The sequence below is a fragment of the Fundulus heteroclitus genome, chromosome 7 (genome assembly GCF_011125445.2).
Source record: "Fundulus heteroclitus isolate FHET01 chromosome 7, MU-UCD_Fhet_4.1, whole genome shotgun sequence".
Taxonomy (NCBI): domain Eukaryota; kingdom Metazoa; phylum Chordata; class Actinopteri; order Cyprinodontiformes; family Fundulidae; genus Fundulus; species Fundulus heteroclitus.
Genome location: NC_046367.1, coordinates 39,312,666 through 39,327,860, shown reverse-complemented (window position 1 = coordinate 39,327,860; position 15,195 = coordinate 39,312,666). Strand labels below are relative to the sequence as shown.

The 15,195-nt window shown below is 45.2% G+C and overlaps 1 protein-coding gene across 3 annotated transcripts in view; it reads left to right on the top strand.

Annotated features, from left to right (window-relative positions):
* Window positions 1-14,957, top strand: part of slc39a10 (solute carrier family 39 member 10) — a 40,017-nt gene extending 25,060 nt beyond the window's left edge. For all 3 annotated transcript variants that reach the window (XM_036139617.1, XM_036139619.1, XM_036139618.1), the window contains exons 3-10: window positions 6-183; window positions 5,298-5,473; window positions 6,511-6,675; window positions 7,427-7,535; window positions 7,612-7,926; window positions 9,167-9,247; window positions 12,494-12,684; window positions 12,771-14,957. In XM_036139617.1, coding sequence (XP_035995510.1) covers window positions 6-183; window positions 5,298-5,473; window positions 6,511-6,675; window positions 7,427-7,535; window positions 7,612-7,926; window positions 9,167-9,247; window positions 12,494-12,684; window positions 12,771-12,923 — 1,368 coding nt within the window. In that variant the 3' untranslated portion in view covers window positions 12,924-14,957. The remainder of the gene's footprint in view (window positions 1-5; window positions 184-5,297; window positions 5,474-6,510; window positions 6,676-7,426; window positions 7,536-7,611; window positions 7,927-9,166; window positions 9,248-12,493; window positions 12,685-12,770) is intronic.
* The last annotated feature ends 238 nt before the right edge of the window (window positions 14,958-15,195 follow it).

The window sequence follows — 15,195 nt, the reverse complement described above, 5'->3', positions numbered from 1 at the left end:
CCCAGTGTCTGAACCTGACTCAGCTCCTCACCTACTACGGCTTGCACCTGGACTCCGTCATCTCCCCCACTGAGTTCACCTTCCTGTGCCCCGCCCTGCTCTACCAGATCGACAGACGCGTCTGCATCCGCCATTACCATAAGATGGATGTGGAGCAGGAGGCCCTGGAGCCCGTCAGCTCTGGTGAGACGCCAAACGCCTGTCCGGTCGGTCGGCGATGGAGTGAAAGCTTAAAATCTTCAGACCTCGCCAACATTCTGCATTAAGGCAGTTCACTATAACCTCTGAAAGAAACGACACAGAGCCGCAGGGTTGGCTCCTTAGTTAATATGTTCTTTAGTTTCGTTTTAAGAACATCGTTCTCGGAATGAGAGTTGACTATTTGATGAAGGTGCAAATAGGCTGCCGATGTTGAGAATATACGATTCTTGATGACCAAAGGATGATTTAACGCTGAAATTTAAACAGTTTAGATACGAATTTTGAGGCGATTGTAACAGCAGAAGCAGTTTGACAATAAAGAAGCGCCGATGTTGATTTGGACGGTCCACAGTATAGAACATATTTTGATCAGCGATATAAAATTAATCCAGAAAACTCCAGAGGGAATTTTGATGGTGCACGCTTGGTGTGTACTTACTGCCCAGCATCATTAGGGGGGTTTGGTGGGTGAGTTGGGGCCCAAAATCCATCACCCTGGGTCTTTAGAGACAAAGGAAAAAGCAAGATTTTGGGAAAAGCTAACCTTAGCAAACATTTTACCATTAGCATATTGCTATTTATGCCAAACCATATCTTTTGTGCCCTAATGTTCACATTTAGTATTGGCTAGTGAGCTAATGGTAGCATGTTAGCTAATGTTAGCCAAAACGATTGTGACAAATACGCACATGCCATCCTTTTCACTGCTGCTAGCAACCAACATTCACATGTTAGCATTTTAGAAGCGTATCAGCTATACTAAAGTTGGGTAGTGTGTTAGCATTAGCCCAAAGCACTGCTAATAGCATGTCATACTATAGCTAACAATGTTTGCTATGCTAACATCAGCTTACCATCCTTAGCTACAATGCTAAAATTTTTAGCTACAATGCCAACATTTTTAGCTACAATGCCAACATTTTTAGTAATATTTTGGTAACATTGTCTAACTTGCTGATGCGTAGGGCATTTAACTCACACAATGACCGTGTGACACACGCATTTCGCTGCCTGCACACGTCACACATGGCATTGCCGTTTACTTGTTGAGAAGGTGCCATATTGAGCGTAAATGTTGTGAATGGCTTTTAAAAAGAAGTGATTCTCCTCATATCAGGCAATCTTGGTATGTTGAAACAATCACGAGAGGAACGTTGCGTGTTTTTCTTCTGTTTTTAACCCATTAACTGAACAATAAGGTGTCGACACTCCTCCTTTTTTAACCAAAGCAAAACGTCTCTACTTCCATGTCTGGTCGGTTAAAAACGCAGAGAGAGGTCTGCATATGTCTGATTAGCTGATGTGTAATATTAGCTGTATTTTATCTGGAGCACTGCTCTCCATTCAATGTAACGAGTAATAAAACCCACCCAGCTTGTTAAAGGTTCACCGCTCACTCCTTTTATCAAAAGTCTTAGTTGTAACAACAAATAAACTTTCAGTAACATAAGATTCAGACGAGCGGCTTGGTGTGATGACCTTTGTTTATTAGCCTTTAGCACGGGACAGCACAGCGATTCCACGGTTAATGAGTGACAAGTTCAAGAAATAAAACTCATAAAACCATAAGCGTTTTATACAGATAAGACCAGAACCAGTAATCAGTCAGCCTGGCTAAGCAAACAGCAGAATTTGGGCCTTTTTTTTTTTTAAATGTTGCATATTTCACGTCTGATTTTTAGTTGAATGTGAAGTTTTCTGGAAGTTGTGAAGCCATCAAGGTGCTCATCAACATTGAGCACCTTGGAACATGAGGGGGGTCATAAAATGATCCGCTCAACCTAATTTAATGAGAATTAGTGGTGAAAAGTCTGCCGTCTCTGACAGATAATCATTGCAGCTGCAACGATTTGAACTTTAACGCTTTTTTTTTGTTCTGTTTTACTTCGGCGGGCGTGGAATAAAGCAGCAGACACTTAAGTTCAGTTGTGAGGATGTTAAATTATTAAACACGTTCGCCTCTGGAGGGCCCCGGCGTAACGCGAGCCTCAGGCGGGCCCCCGCTATAGTCGTAAAAATGGTAATGATGACAAGAGAGACGGCACAAACAAGTCAAAAGGCCATCCGCGGCTCCTCATTAGCGGGGAACCAGAGGAGTTGGATGGCGAGGAGCGGCGGCGCCTCGATCGCAGCGCAGACATGAGGAAACGCTGCGGAGCCGGCCGATCATCTACCCCCTGCCGGCCTTCGCGGGGGAGCTCAGGAAAATGTGCCGCTCCTTCTCCCCGGCTCTCCCTCCTCCTCTCTTTGCCGAGCCAATTAGGGGGGAGCCTAAGCGACACCGCGGGCCATTTCTCTGAGCCACGGCTCACAGGAGACGTGTAATTGGAGAGAAGCCGCGAACCGGTCGGCCTCCGTTTCTGCTCGTCTGTTCCTTTTTATCGCCGGCTTGCGTCGCTCTGCTGCAGCCCCTCCGCACACCTCCGAGCCACACCTGCACCGAGGTAATGAGCTGCGTGAGTGTGAGGAGGGGGGGGGGGTGATGGACTGTCTGCCTGATGTACAGTTGCCTCTCAGGGCTGCTCGCTCTGATGGCGACAAATAGGAAGGCAGCGAGCTGTTAAACCCGTTCTCTGTGCGGCAGAGACGGGCCGGTGTGAAGGTTACCTGTGACGCTCGTCCCCCTTAACGACGATGTTTGCATGCAGCAAACCGCCAAGTGATCACATCAGCAACTTTTACAGAGTTTCACGTCCACCTTTGAACAAAAAGCTGCTCGTTGTTGCAGCTTTGGCCTTCAAACTCATTAATATAAAGACTAATGAGCTGTTAGTAGAAATTAACATGCAAGTCTTTTCTATGCTAGTGTGGAGGGATTCTCTTCACACGCAGCACTCTTTATCGTAGACCTTAAACAGGGGTGTCAAACATACGGCCCGCGGGCCGGATCCGGCCCACCGAACAATTTTGTCCGGCCCTGTGGCTAAATGCATTATCATTATTAAAAAAAAAAAAAAATACATATATATATTTTTTTTTTTTTTTTTTTTTTTTTTTTTTTTTTTTTTTTCCCCAGTGTCCTGTCTGGCAATGTGGCAATAATAATTCTTGTCTTAATGCCAAAAAGAGTTCATCAGATTTGACTTTCACCAGTGGAGCAGCACTGCTTTTGCCATAGCGCTCCGCTTGATTTATGAATGTGAATAGTTTTATTATGATTCATGCGGGGAATATCTCAAATGATATGGACACTACAATGGGAAAGTAGGAGAGGAAAGGAAGAACAAGAAGAAGAAAAAACAAAAGGTGAAAGAAAGGAGATAAAAGGAACAGAATGATAAAACAATTATTGAAAAAAACATGTACTTCGTTTAATTGAAAATCTGCAGTTCCTATATTGTCCACGAGCGCTGTGTTTTAATTAGCAGATTAAGCTTCAGGTGTGGAAAAATTTAAATCATTTCTTAATTTTTATCTGTTTGATGTATTTTTTCATGTAGGACAGGGTTTTTAAGTTCCAAAAAATGTGAATAAATGTTTTTCAACATTGTACAATCACTGTGATCAGTTCTTATGCATAATGTGTAAGTAAATGTTTAACTGAGTAAAAGTATTGTTGAAATTGCACATACTTTTCTTAAAAACACTGAGGTTATTCATAATATATGTAAAAGTGTAAATATGTGTAAAAGTGAATTAATTTAATATAAAAATCAACAAGTCCACATTTATTAGTTCTATTTAATCTTGCAATTAGTTAACGCGTGTGGCCCTCTTGAGATCAGATTAAGCTGAATGCGGCCCCTCAACCAAAACGAGTTTGACACCCCTGATCTAAAAGAAGATAATTCTGTATTTTTCTCCTATTAAGATCTATTTACCCTCCTAGAAATCCAAGTAAACATAGTCAAGGCTTCTAAACATTGTTGATCACAATAAGATATTTTCTTTAGTGGTTTAAATAAGCAAACAGAAAGAAAGATCGGCCACCAAATCGATGGAGAAAGGAGGTTAAACAAACGGATCTTCAGCTTCCAGATTAAATATATTGATGTAAAATATCGCCTGAGCTGATTAAACGTTAAAGAATCCAGTTTGGGGGAGAAATCGGGGCAGATTTAAAAGTTTCCAGAACCACTTCTGGGTTTGTCGGCTTGACTTCCTGCTACTTCTGATTGATTTCTGCCGGGGGACTCTGGAGCAAACGGTCGCCCAGACTGAAAGGATGCAGTTTCTGGTTCCATTCCGGGTGGATTATTTTCTTTTTTTTGAGTCGGAGACGATAAAAAAGAAGCTGGTATTGAATCGGCACTGCTTCTGAAACGATAAGAGGAGGAAGACGAGAAGGAAACGGATCAGGACGGGCTCGGTCCAGGTCGGCGGAGCTGCTGGTTCTGCTGCTCCTCGGCTGAACGTCGCTGTGACGTTGAGTTTCATCCTACATTAAACCTGCGGTCGTCTCTGACAGGAGTATCACAAACTCCTCTCCCCGGCGAGGCGACGGCCGACACTTTAACCGACCGCTAACCGTTTCCTCTTCCTCACGTTTCCTCTTCCTCACGTCTGCAGCCCTGGATGAAAAATGACGGGGGGGGGGGGCAGCAGAAATGTCACATTGTGCTTTTTGCTCCAGGCGTCACGTCATCACAAGGACGCGCTGACTGATGCCCTCTGGGAGGAAGGTTCAGAGCCGCAAACGTTGCCTGGCCTTTTGAAAAAAGACAAATTATAATTTGTGATGAAGATCTACTGTAGGAAACATGTTATCATCGTTAAAGAAACGCACTTTTTATGTCTGTTCTGAGGTTTAAAATGAAATATTACCGGCACTTTTAGCATCATTCTGTTGTGAAAATTAAAAGCAATTATTCCAAGAAAAGAAAAACTGGCTAAAACCTGCATTTATTATCGTTATTACATTTAAATACCATGATAAAAAACATAATTTGTAGTAATTAAGAGCCACAGGTTGCAGACTTTACTCCGCCGGGCGGCTGACGTAAATGTTGGGATTTTAAAACCCAGACGTGACTCTGCAGGAGCAGGAATCTGTTTGTCTCTTTATTCTGTCACCGTTTAATTATTTTCTGATTCCTGTCGTTTCCTCTGTTCTGCTTCTCTCCACACCTTCGTCACCGGACTCTTCCTCTGTGCAGTGTGGGTGTGGATCTGGGGCTTCGTGTCCATCACCATCATCAGCCTGCTCTCGCTCCTCGGCGTGGTTCTCGTTCCCATCCTCAAGCAGTCCTGCTTCAAGTTCCTGCTCACCTTCCTGGTGGCGCTGGCGGTGGGCACGCTCAGCGGAGACGCTCTGCTTCACCTGCTGCCTCACGTGAGTCTTCCTCGCCGGGGCCGGAACCGCAGAACATCGATCTAATCGGCTGTTTGTTACCTGGAGCTTTGTGGGGGGGGGGGGGGGGAAATGTTTGTGCTGCTCATCATATCAGCGATCAGCGGTCCGTCTGCAAAAATAACTTAAACAGCAGAACCGGCTAGAAAGAGAAGCATATCGATTAAAATATGAATCGTATTGACCGATAATTATCAACAAATGCAAAAACAAAAAGAGCAGCCCTGGCCATTTTATGCTGTTGCTTAGCAACCTATTTTTAGAGACAGACACAAACACTGAATTCAAAATCATCCCATTATTTAATCAACTTTTTACCAACAATGCAAGTTTTTAAAAAAAGAAAAAAGAACGTGTGCTCTCTGAACTCTTTGAAGGGGGCGGAGCTTAGTTCCTGGGTCTGCGTTGTGATTGGTTGGGCGGATTTAAACAAGTAATATTAACCTATAGGGCTAGAATGTAAAAGGAAGGAAAACTGTTATTCTGTTGAACTTTTTATTGACCCTTTCTTTCTGTCATTGATGTTATTGAATTATCGTCCAGCCCAAAGAAAAGTAGAAAATATGGAATATTTTGTGTTCCTGGATTTTCTTGGGTGCCACCGACTTGGACATCGGACGTTCTAAGAATTGCTTTTATGTTGTGAATTTAATTAAAAGATGCGTCCACTCGACCATCGATCTAGAGCTTGGTGCAGTTTTAGGGCTTGAAGCAGGAAAAATTGGAAACTTTTTAAAATATTTAAATGATAACATTCAGGAATTTTGTTAAAAAAAACATGTTTTTTTTTTTTTTGAAAAAAAAAAACATGTTTTAGTTTCCAGTTAAACGCATGAAGGCAAACCTTAACTCTTAAACACACGTTTGAAGAAGATAAAACTTAGATGAAGCTATAAAAAGCTATAAAAACACCTTTTTAAAGGTTTAGAGCTGTGAGCCTGCTGAGCAGAGCGATGCTGGGTGAGGTTGTGCAGTTTTAATGACCAGCAGGTGGCGCTGACCTTGGTTCCTCTCTGCAGTCCCAGGGGCAACACGACCACGGCGAGCACGACGCCGGCAACAGCACCGATCTGGCCACGGACTTCGACGGCGTGTGGAAGGGTCTGACCGCGCTGGCCGGCATCTACCTCCTCTTCATCATCGAGCATTGCATCGGCATGTTCAAGCACTACAAGGACCAGCGGGTGAGCCGAGCGCGCCGCGCCGCTGCTGGCCGGCCACGCCCTGAAAGTAGGGCTGAACGATTTTGGAAAATCTAATTGCAATTTTAATTTTTTTTATTTATTTTTCTTAATATTGCGATTTAATGCATTTTTTTCCCAGTTTAATTTATCATGTGTTTTAAATATATACAAACAACAAATCAATTTGTTTCCTCGCCATGTGGATTAGTTGCTAAAAGACCCGCAGCATCCAAACTCGGAGCAGAAATGATTGCATTCTGCCTACGATATATTTCAATTGCAATTTTGACTTTTCTCCGCAAAAAACAAAAATAGCCTCTAAATAAAGATGTTTGTCAACAAGGACTATTTTAAACATGAACTTTTAATGTTTCTATTGATCAGAATATTATTTAAAAGAAGAGCTTTTAATTTAATTGGACATCAATCCTTGTTGAACATAAAGTGCAAAGTCCAACCAACAAGTAAGTCTATGTATTAAACTGATTGACCAGTACTTAATGCTTTGTATGATTATACAAACTCTAAAACAAGTAATAAAATTAGATTATCTCACTGCTGCAACTGTCTTCCCTACCATGTTAAACATTTTACTGACACCTAAAGGACGTGTCTAATTCCCTAATTGTTACATAGCCAAAAATTGCAGACATCTGCGTTTTTTTTAAATCACGATTATATTGAAAATGCGATTAATTGTTCAGCCCTACCTGAAAGCTGACGCGTGTCTGTGGCTCCTCTCTGCTCGCAGGAATCGAGGCGTGAGAACGAGGAGCGGAAGATCGGCAGGAAGCTGTCGGATCACACGCTGAACCGGCGCTCGGACGCAGAGTGGCTGAACCTGAAGCCCCTCAACGAAGGTGAGAGGTGCTCAGACACTCAGGTGTGTTCTCCATCAGCTCGGCCCGCCGCTGACGTTTCGCTTCCTTCGTTCAGACCCGGACAACTCGACTGTGTCCTGCGACAACACCCACAACGACACGCAGCTCACAGATCTCCAGACGCCCGACTCGCCCACCAACACCACCCCGCTGACGCCCACGGACCCCCAGCGGGTCCCCGGCTCCCCCACCAAGGTCCCCGTCCTGAAACCCAGGAAGCACCGGCACTCCCACTCCCACGGCCACGGACACTCCCACGGAGGGAACTGCCACTCGGACCAGGAGATGAAGGACGCCGGGATCGCCAGCATCGCCTGGATGGTCATAATGGGAGACGGCATGCACAACTTCAGCGACGGCCTGGCTATCGGTGAGGAGTCAGACGGACCTGAAGTCCTTCCTCTTTAAATCAGCGTACCGTATTTTACAGACCGGAATATAGGTTGCATCAGTCAAAAAATGTGTCATAAAGAGGAAAAAATGTATTTAGACATTTATTTCACACAATCCAAGACTAAAAACCGACATTTAATCTGGTTAATTTACTAAATTGCACAGCTGAGTCGACAACTGGCTAAATAACATGGAATATACCTGGGAGGATGAATGGGGTAAATTAGCAGCTCTGACCAGCAAGGTTTTATCCATCGCACATCAGCCTAACGTTACACTGAAAGTTGTCAAAACTACGCCTAAATTAGACGGTGAGCATACCGGGGTTGGATGGATGGATGGATGGATAGATAGATAGATTTATTGTCATTTTGTATGCACAAAGTGCGTACAGAATGACATTTCGTTTGCATACAGCTTGAAAAGAATCACTCTAGAAATTACTCTAAAAATCACAGTATTTTTCAGGGTAAAGGATAAAGATGCAGCAGCGATTTATGTAAACAATTGAGATGAAAAACAATGTAATCAATAGTCTACATTCTAAGCTAACAGTAGATATGGATGTTTGAGAGCAAAATAAAGTTCAGTGCATCAGCTAAGTTGTAACTTGCCCAGACAACAGAGCTGTAAGCTAGCGCTAGCTGCTGTTAGCTTCACATACAGCCCAATAGCAGGGCTCTGTCTCAGTCTCAGATACTGAAACAGTGAAACAACCCACGTGTTCAGACTTTGTTCCATATAACTTAATGTTTCAATAACTTAATGTTTCACTAACTTAATGTTTCAATACATTTTAAGTGGTAAAGGAGCAGAATAGTTGTCATGAGGCTAGAAGCGCCCTCTTGTGGCTATAGATGGTAATGTTTACTCCTTGGTTCATGCTGGTCCATTTAAAATTGATATAGAAGTTGCAGGATTGGCAAAAACTATGAAAAAACGTGCGACTTGTAGTCCAAAAAAAATAAGATGGTGTTTATAAATACGTTATTTGTCCTCAATTTGAGCAGGTAAACAAGATTTTCTGCCAATTGAATGAGTATTTTGACCCTAAAATACGATCATTAGCAACAACTGGTCTCCATCAGCTTATTTCAAGTGCATGATATCTATTTTCAGTGCAAAAATCTTATTTACCTGCTCAAATAACGGACAAATGCACCAATTTCAGAAACATTTTACAGGACAATGTTGACCATGCCACCGTTTCTCCACAGGCGCAGCGTTCAGCGCCAACATAACGGGAGGCATCAGCACATCCGTGGCCGTTTTCTGCCACGAACTACCTCATGAACTCGGTAAGTGGTCCCAGACTTGTTAACCTGCAGACGTGGTGTAAACAGCAGGAGAGGGGGGGGGGGTAAATGGGCTGATGCTGGAGCTGCTCCTCCTGTCCATCTCTAACTTAGGAAGCAGCATCTTCTATGATCTCAGATGTCCTCAGAACCGTTAAAAAAAAACCGTTTCCCCAGATTATTGACCGTCGTCTGTCAGCATCCAGACGACTCGTCATGATGGATGGAGTCTGGAGTAAAGTGATGCAGCTGCCAGAGCTCTCATCTGCATCCAGCAGCTCCTCCATCCTCCTCTGCTTCACGTCGGCAGGAAGAAGTTCTGGAAGCCACGAGTTCTGGTCCGGCGCTGATCGTTCTTTATTTATTATTAATCAGGGAAAATGTGAGCTGAAAGCGGAGGAAACGTGTTGCACTAAAACATTTTGATAAACCTGTGAAGTGCTGCTCTCCGCAGCTTTCGCCTCTCGGCTTCCAGATGTCTCGACTGCAGCTTCGCACCAGAAGACGCTGGCGCTTTGTCTCCGTCTAATTTTGTCTTTGATTCTGCCGTGGCGCTCATCAGGCTCGTCTGGAGCGCAGAAAGCTGTCCCCCGACCCGCATCTGGGCGGAAAAAGGATGATTATGACGATGAGGGTTCTTCAGCCACCCAGAGAGAGACTAATTGGCAGTGATGGGTGTGTTAATTGCGGCAGATGAGGCGGCGGCAGGCGTGTCTGAAGCAGGAAGCGCGGCGAGGAGGAGTGTGCAGACTGGTCCTCTTCCTCCTGCCACTGATTGATGGATGAGAGCGGAGTGCTAATATATTCATTTTGGTAATTAGCGAGGAAAAGAGGCCGCTTGGTACATGGCGCGGGAAATGTAGGCCACCCCTCCTTCTCGGCATTCAGCTCTTCAAATCCAGGGCGTTTCCGCTGAGACTCGGCCGCTCCTCGCGTTTGGCCCGCCGGTGATTGAAGAGGGTGGAAGGCTGCGGCGCGTAATCAGAACATCAGAGCCGTTGAAGCTGCAGCTCGGCTTCAGCTGCCTGAAGACGGGATGGATCCACACCCACGTAAATACGTTACATCTGCCACAGCTGGTGAGCTTCGCTGCGTTTTGTTGTGCCGGACGCTCTGATGCTCGGTCAGCTCATAGGAGACCCAGCAAACTGGAACCCGACCCAGGGACGTCAGAGCTCAGCCTCTAAGGCTACGTTCACACCGCAGCCTGATATGCGACCTGGATCTGATCTTTTCATGACACTCTGAACAACACAGATCGGATTTTTTTTAAATCATCCGATCTGTACGTCACTGAGACTCGACAAACGTCACTGATCTGCGTCCTGCTATGCAAAAGCGGTAAAAAAAAAACAACAGTGAGGAGAGTAGGGCTGAACGATTTTGGAAAATAATCTATTTGCATTTTTTTGTATCTTTAATATTGCGATTTAATATGATTATTTTTTTTTCAGTTTAATTTATCATGTCTTTTTAAACGTATACAAACAACAAATCAATCTGTTTCATCGCTGTGCAGATCAGGTGCTAAAAGAGCTGCTGCGTCTGAACTCGGAGCAGAAACGATTGAGGTTTGCCTACGATATATTTCAACCAAAATTGTGATTTAAATTTTTAGACTTTTCTCTGCATTAACCACAAGCAACAAAAATGGCCTCTAGATAAAGATGTTTATAAACAAGGACTGTTTAAAACAAGAATTCTTAGTGTTTTTAGAATATTTTTCAAGAGAACAGCTTTTAATTGATTTGGACATCAATCCTTGTTGAACATAAAGTGCAACCAAGAAGCAAGTCTATGTATTAAACTGATTGACCAGAACTTAATTCTATGGCGAGATTCCTGAACGTTTCTGGTATAAAAAAAAAAAGTATGTTTATATAAACTCTAAAACGAGTAATAAAATTAGATTATCTCACTGCTGCAGCTCTTTCCTTCCACATGGAGGCGAACCCACTTTAAACATTTTACAAACACCTAAAGGATACGTCTAATTCACTAATTGTTACATAGCCACAAATTGTGATTATATTGCAAATGCGATTAATTGTTCAGCCCTAGAGGAGAGCAGTCAATGGAGCGAAAGCTCCTGTTAGAAAATAAATTAAAGATCACAAAATGCCCACCAGCATTATAATCCATGTTTACTTCTGCAAGCACTGAGCACGCTTTGCTACGTGTGACGTCATCGCGTCCTCAGCTGCGCATGCGGGACACTTAAGTTTTATGAATTCAGTTCACACAGGAGATCACATACAAGTTGCATATATTTGAAAATGTGAACGACCACGCAAAAAAAAATGAGCATTAAGGCCTGCAGTGTGAACGAAGCCTAAATCAACGACACGCCGCGGCGGTCTGGCTGCCGACTCCCTGCTCAAGCTCTCTGTGGGGGCCGAGGCCGTAGGGGCTCTGTCCTAAAGCCAACCTTCAAGTTGTTACATAGTTCTGGGTCTGAAATGGGATGAAAAATCTCACGTACACTGCACAAAGGAACTAAAAGTAGTTAAAATTTTCTTGAAATTTGTGTATTTTTCTCTGATTTGAGCAGCTAAGTAAGACTATTTGCCAATGGGATGAGTATTTTTACCCCTAAAATAAGATGATTAGATATACTGCTCTTGAAATGGATGATGGAGATGAATTGGTTCTTATTTAAGTGCGAAAATCCTATTCCATTGGCAAATAGTCTTATTTACCTGCTCAAATCAAGGAAAAATACACAAATTTCAAGAAAATTGTACTTTTAGTTCCTTTTTGCGATGTAAAGTCTGGCGTACGGGATCTTTGGGGGAATTAGGAGTGCTCACTCTGTTTTTTTTTTTTTTTGTTTTTTTTCCTGCGTCGATCAATAATCTGCCTTACAACCCATTCAGCATATTTCTGTTCGTTTTTATCAATTAAACTCGGTTCTGTGATCCCTGAGAGCTTTTCTAGCAGTAAAGACGGACGCGGCTCTGGACGGGTTGGAGGTACCGTTCGGGTCGGGCGTGTTGCAGCGGCGGCAGATCTAAAGCGTTCTCAGACAGTTTGGCTGCTTAGACTCTTTTTGTCAGACAGTTTGTCTGAAAATGTGGAGAAACAGGATCAGGAACCGCTCCGTTTTCTGAAATCCGGTCCGGTTGGCATTCCTGTCACTCTTAGAACTACAGTTTTCCTGGCTGTGAAAAATGTTCCGCTCCGCCTCGGCGCCACGGTTCCGCCGCTTCCTGTGTGCAGCTGACTCTGTAACTGCGCTTCTGCTTCCAGGCGACTTTGCGGTCCTGCTGAAGGCCGGCATGTCGGTGAAGCAGGCCATCGTCTACAACCTGCTGTCGGCGCTCATGGCCTACGTGGGCATGGTGATCGGCACCGCCGTGGGCCAGTACACGCACAACGTCACCAACTGGATCTTCGCCATCACGGCAGGGATGTTCCTCTACGTGGCGCTGGTGGACATGGTGGGTTTTTTTGGGGCCTCTCCGGGCTTCCGTCCTCCCCCCCCCCGCCGGCCGCTTTCTCACTTGCTCTCCTGTGTCGTCCGCAGCTGCCGGAGATGCTCCACGGTGACAGCGAGGAGCACAAGCGCTGCCAAGTGGGCCACTTCGTCCTGCAGAACATCGGCATGCTGACCGGCTTCAGCATCATGCTGCTCATCGCCATCTTTGAGGAGCGCATCGTCTTTGACTTCGGCTTCTAGGCGGAGGAGGAGGAGGAGGAGGAGGAGGCGTCCTCCCTCTGCGGCGTCCTGCATGCGCTTCAGAACCGCAGCTGTGGGTGTCTCACATCCGCTCCTCCTCCTCCTCTTCCTCGGCTTCACGCCTCCATCCGGACTCTGAGGGGCAGCAGGATGGAGCCTCGCCGCCCGCCTGTCCTCGCGTCTCCTTCCTTCCTGCCTCCGTCTCGTCTCCCGTCGTCTGTGGCTTGTACCGCCATCCATCAGCTGATGATGTCATCACGCTGCGTCTTCGCTGACCCAGCTGGCGGCGCGGCGCCACGCCCCCCTCATGCAGATCCACAGTTCTACGTTTGTTTGGGTCCGTAGGGAACCTGGACTCGGTGAGAGCCGCTGCCAAAGCCTCAAACCTCAGCACATCCTGACCGTCGGCCAGGTTCTGACAGGTTCTGCCAGGTTCTGACGGGTTCTGACGGGCCGATCCGGAGCCAAACCGAGACATTTTTTCACGTCCGACTTTTTCATTTTCTTTTTTTAAATGAGAAACGACTTGAAGCTGTGAATTCAGACCAACAGTCGCCTGGGTTTGTTTGGGTTTCTCCTCAGCTGCAGGTTCTGTAGAAAGTGCCGACCCGCGTCCTCCGAAAGGTTCTGGTCGGATCAAAGACTCCTCCTGAACATCTGAGGAACACCGACCAGGCGGAACGGCTGCCGGCACCTTTTGAATCATTCCAAGTTTCTGTTTGTGGCCGTCGCTCTTCCTCACAGAACCTTCACCGGGCCGAGCCTCGTAAGCCCCGCCCCCTCCGTCTTCGCCACATTCCATTGGCTGATGCCCGCTGGAGCGCGCAAACGTGACCGTGGGTCCATCCTGTCACTGTGTGACATCGCCGCCTGGATCGTCGTTCTCGTGCTGTTCTTGAATCATGTTCGCGTTGAGCAGAACGGTACCGAGGTTCTACGGAACCCAGACGGTTCTGCTGCTCATCATGTGAAGGCATTTTTAGTTTTTAGTCTGCTCGTGTTCCCCGTGTGGTTCCAGTGGGTGTCGGTCGCTTCACCCCTTCATCACTCGGTACCTTTGCAGTTTGGGTCAGAACAGACAGAATTAACGTTTGTCGCTCCCAGAGACTCCGGTAAGAGAACGATAAAGAGATGCAGCGTTAAAATCCCACGACGGACGTTTAATCTGAACAGTGCAGCTAAAACTTTGATTAAAATACAACTGGACTCAAATTTCAGGCCCACTTTATGGTTGATCTTTGATCTAAAGCCGGATCGGTCCAGAGAAATTAACCAAACTCTTTAGACGCTGCGTTAGACCCAGTCTAGCGGCGTTTCCAGAACCCAGAAGAAGTTAGAAATAAATAAGACAAATCTGCTCCAATGGGGGAAAGAATCTGGGACAATTTGTGGTTTGATGAAGCTAAATTGGAGACGAGCCGCGATGAAAGGTGGAGGTGTGATTACTTTTGTTGAGACGGACCTTAAGATTTGAATCCAATTAGGAAACTGAAGAGTTATCGGGTCATTTTCAGTTCTCTAGCTTTAAGGTTTTGGCTCAAGAGGCGTTTGATTTCCTGCTTCCCTTTAAGTTTAAAAGACGCAGGTTTATATTTCGGGTCCAATTTGTCTCCATTTTTCACTTCAGTGTTAAAAATTTAAAATCCGTCTGTAAGCATCCGGCAGCTGATTTTTAAAAGATGCGGCGGATTTAAACACGTTTATCTCCACTCATTAGAAAAACATTAAGCTGAGCCGTGGATGAAGGGGTGAAGTGACCCGGACCCGTTGCAGCAGAACCTGAATCATTTTACTGTAACATGCAATCAGTGGTTCTCTGCAGCTTGGGTCCAGCTTGCTGGACGAGGACAGACGCCGGTTCCTCGCTGCTGATTCACCACGAGGACAAAAAAAAAAACGCCTCTGTCATTTTTTTATGTGTATATTTGTTTTGTAAAGTGCGTATAAAATGTAAAATGTGACATTCTTGCTGTTAGCCTGTCGGTGCGATCTCCAGATGCTGAAGAAGAATAAAGTGATATGAAGATGCTGCAACCCTGACTGTGAGGTTTCTTTGTGTCGCCGGTGATTTTTATCCTGTGTTCAGACGTAAAACGGGCAGAAAACGAAGCAAAGGTCTCCAGTTTGGGAATCAAACCCCCGACCGCTGCGTTGTGAGACCGTAAACGGGCCGTCCGCTCTGCCTGAACACAATGCAGCACCAGGAGAAGGCTACACCAACTTAGTGTCCTCAAGCCTGGTTAAAAAATGGCGAAACGCTCCAGTGAGCTGC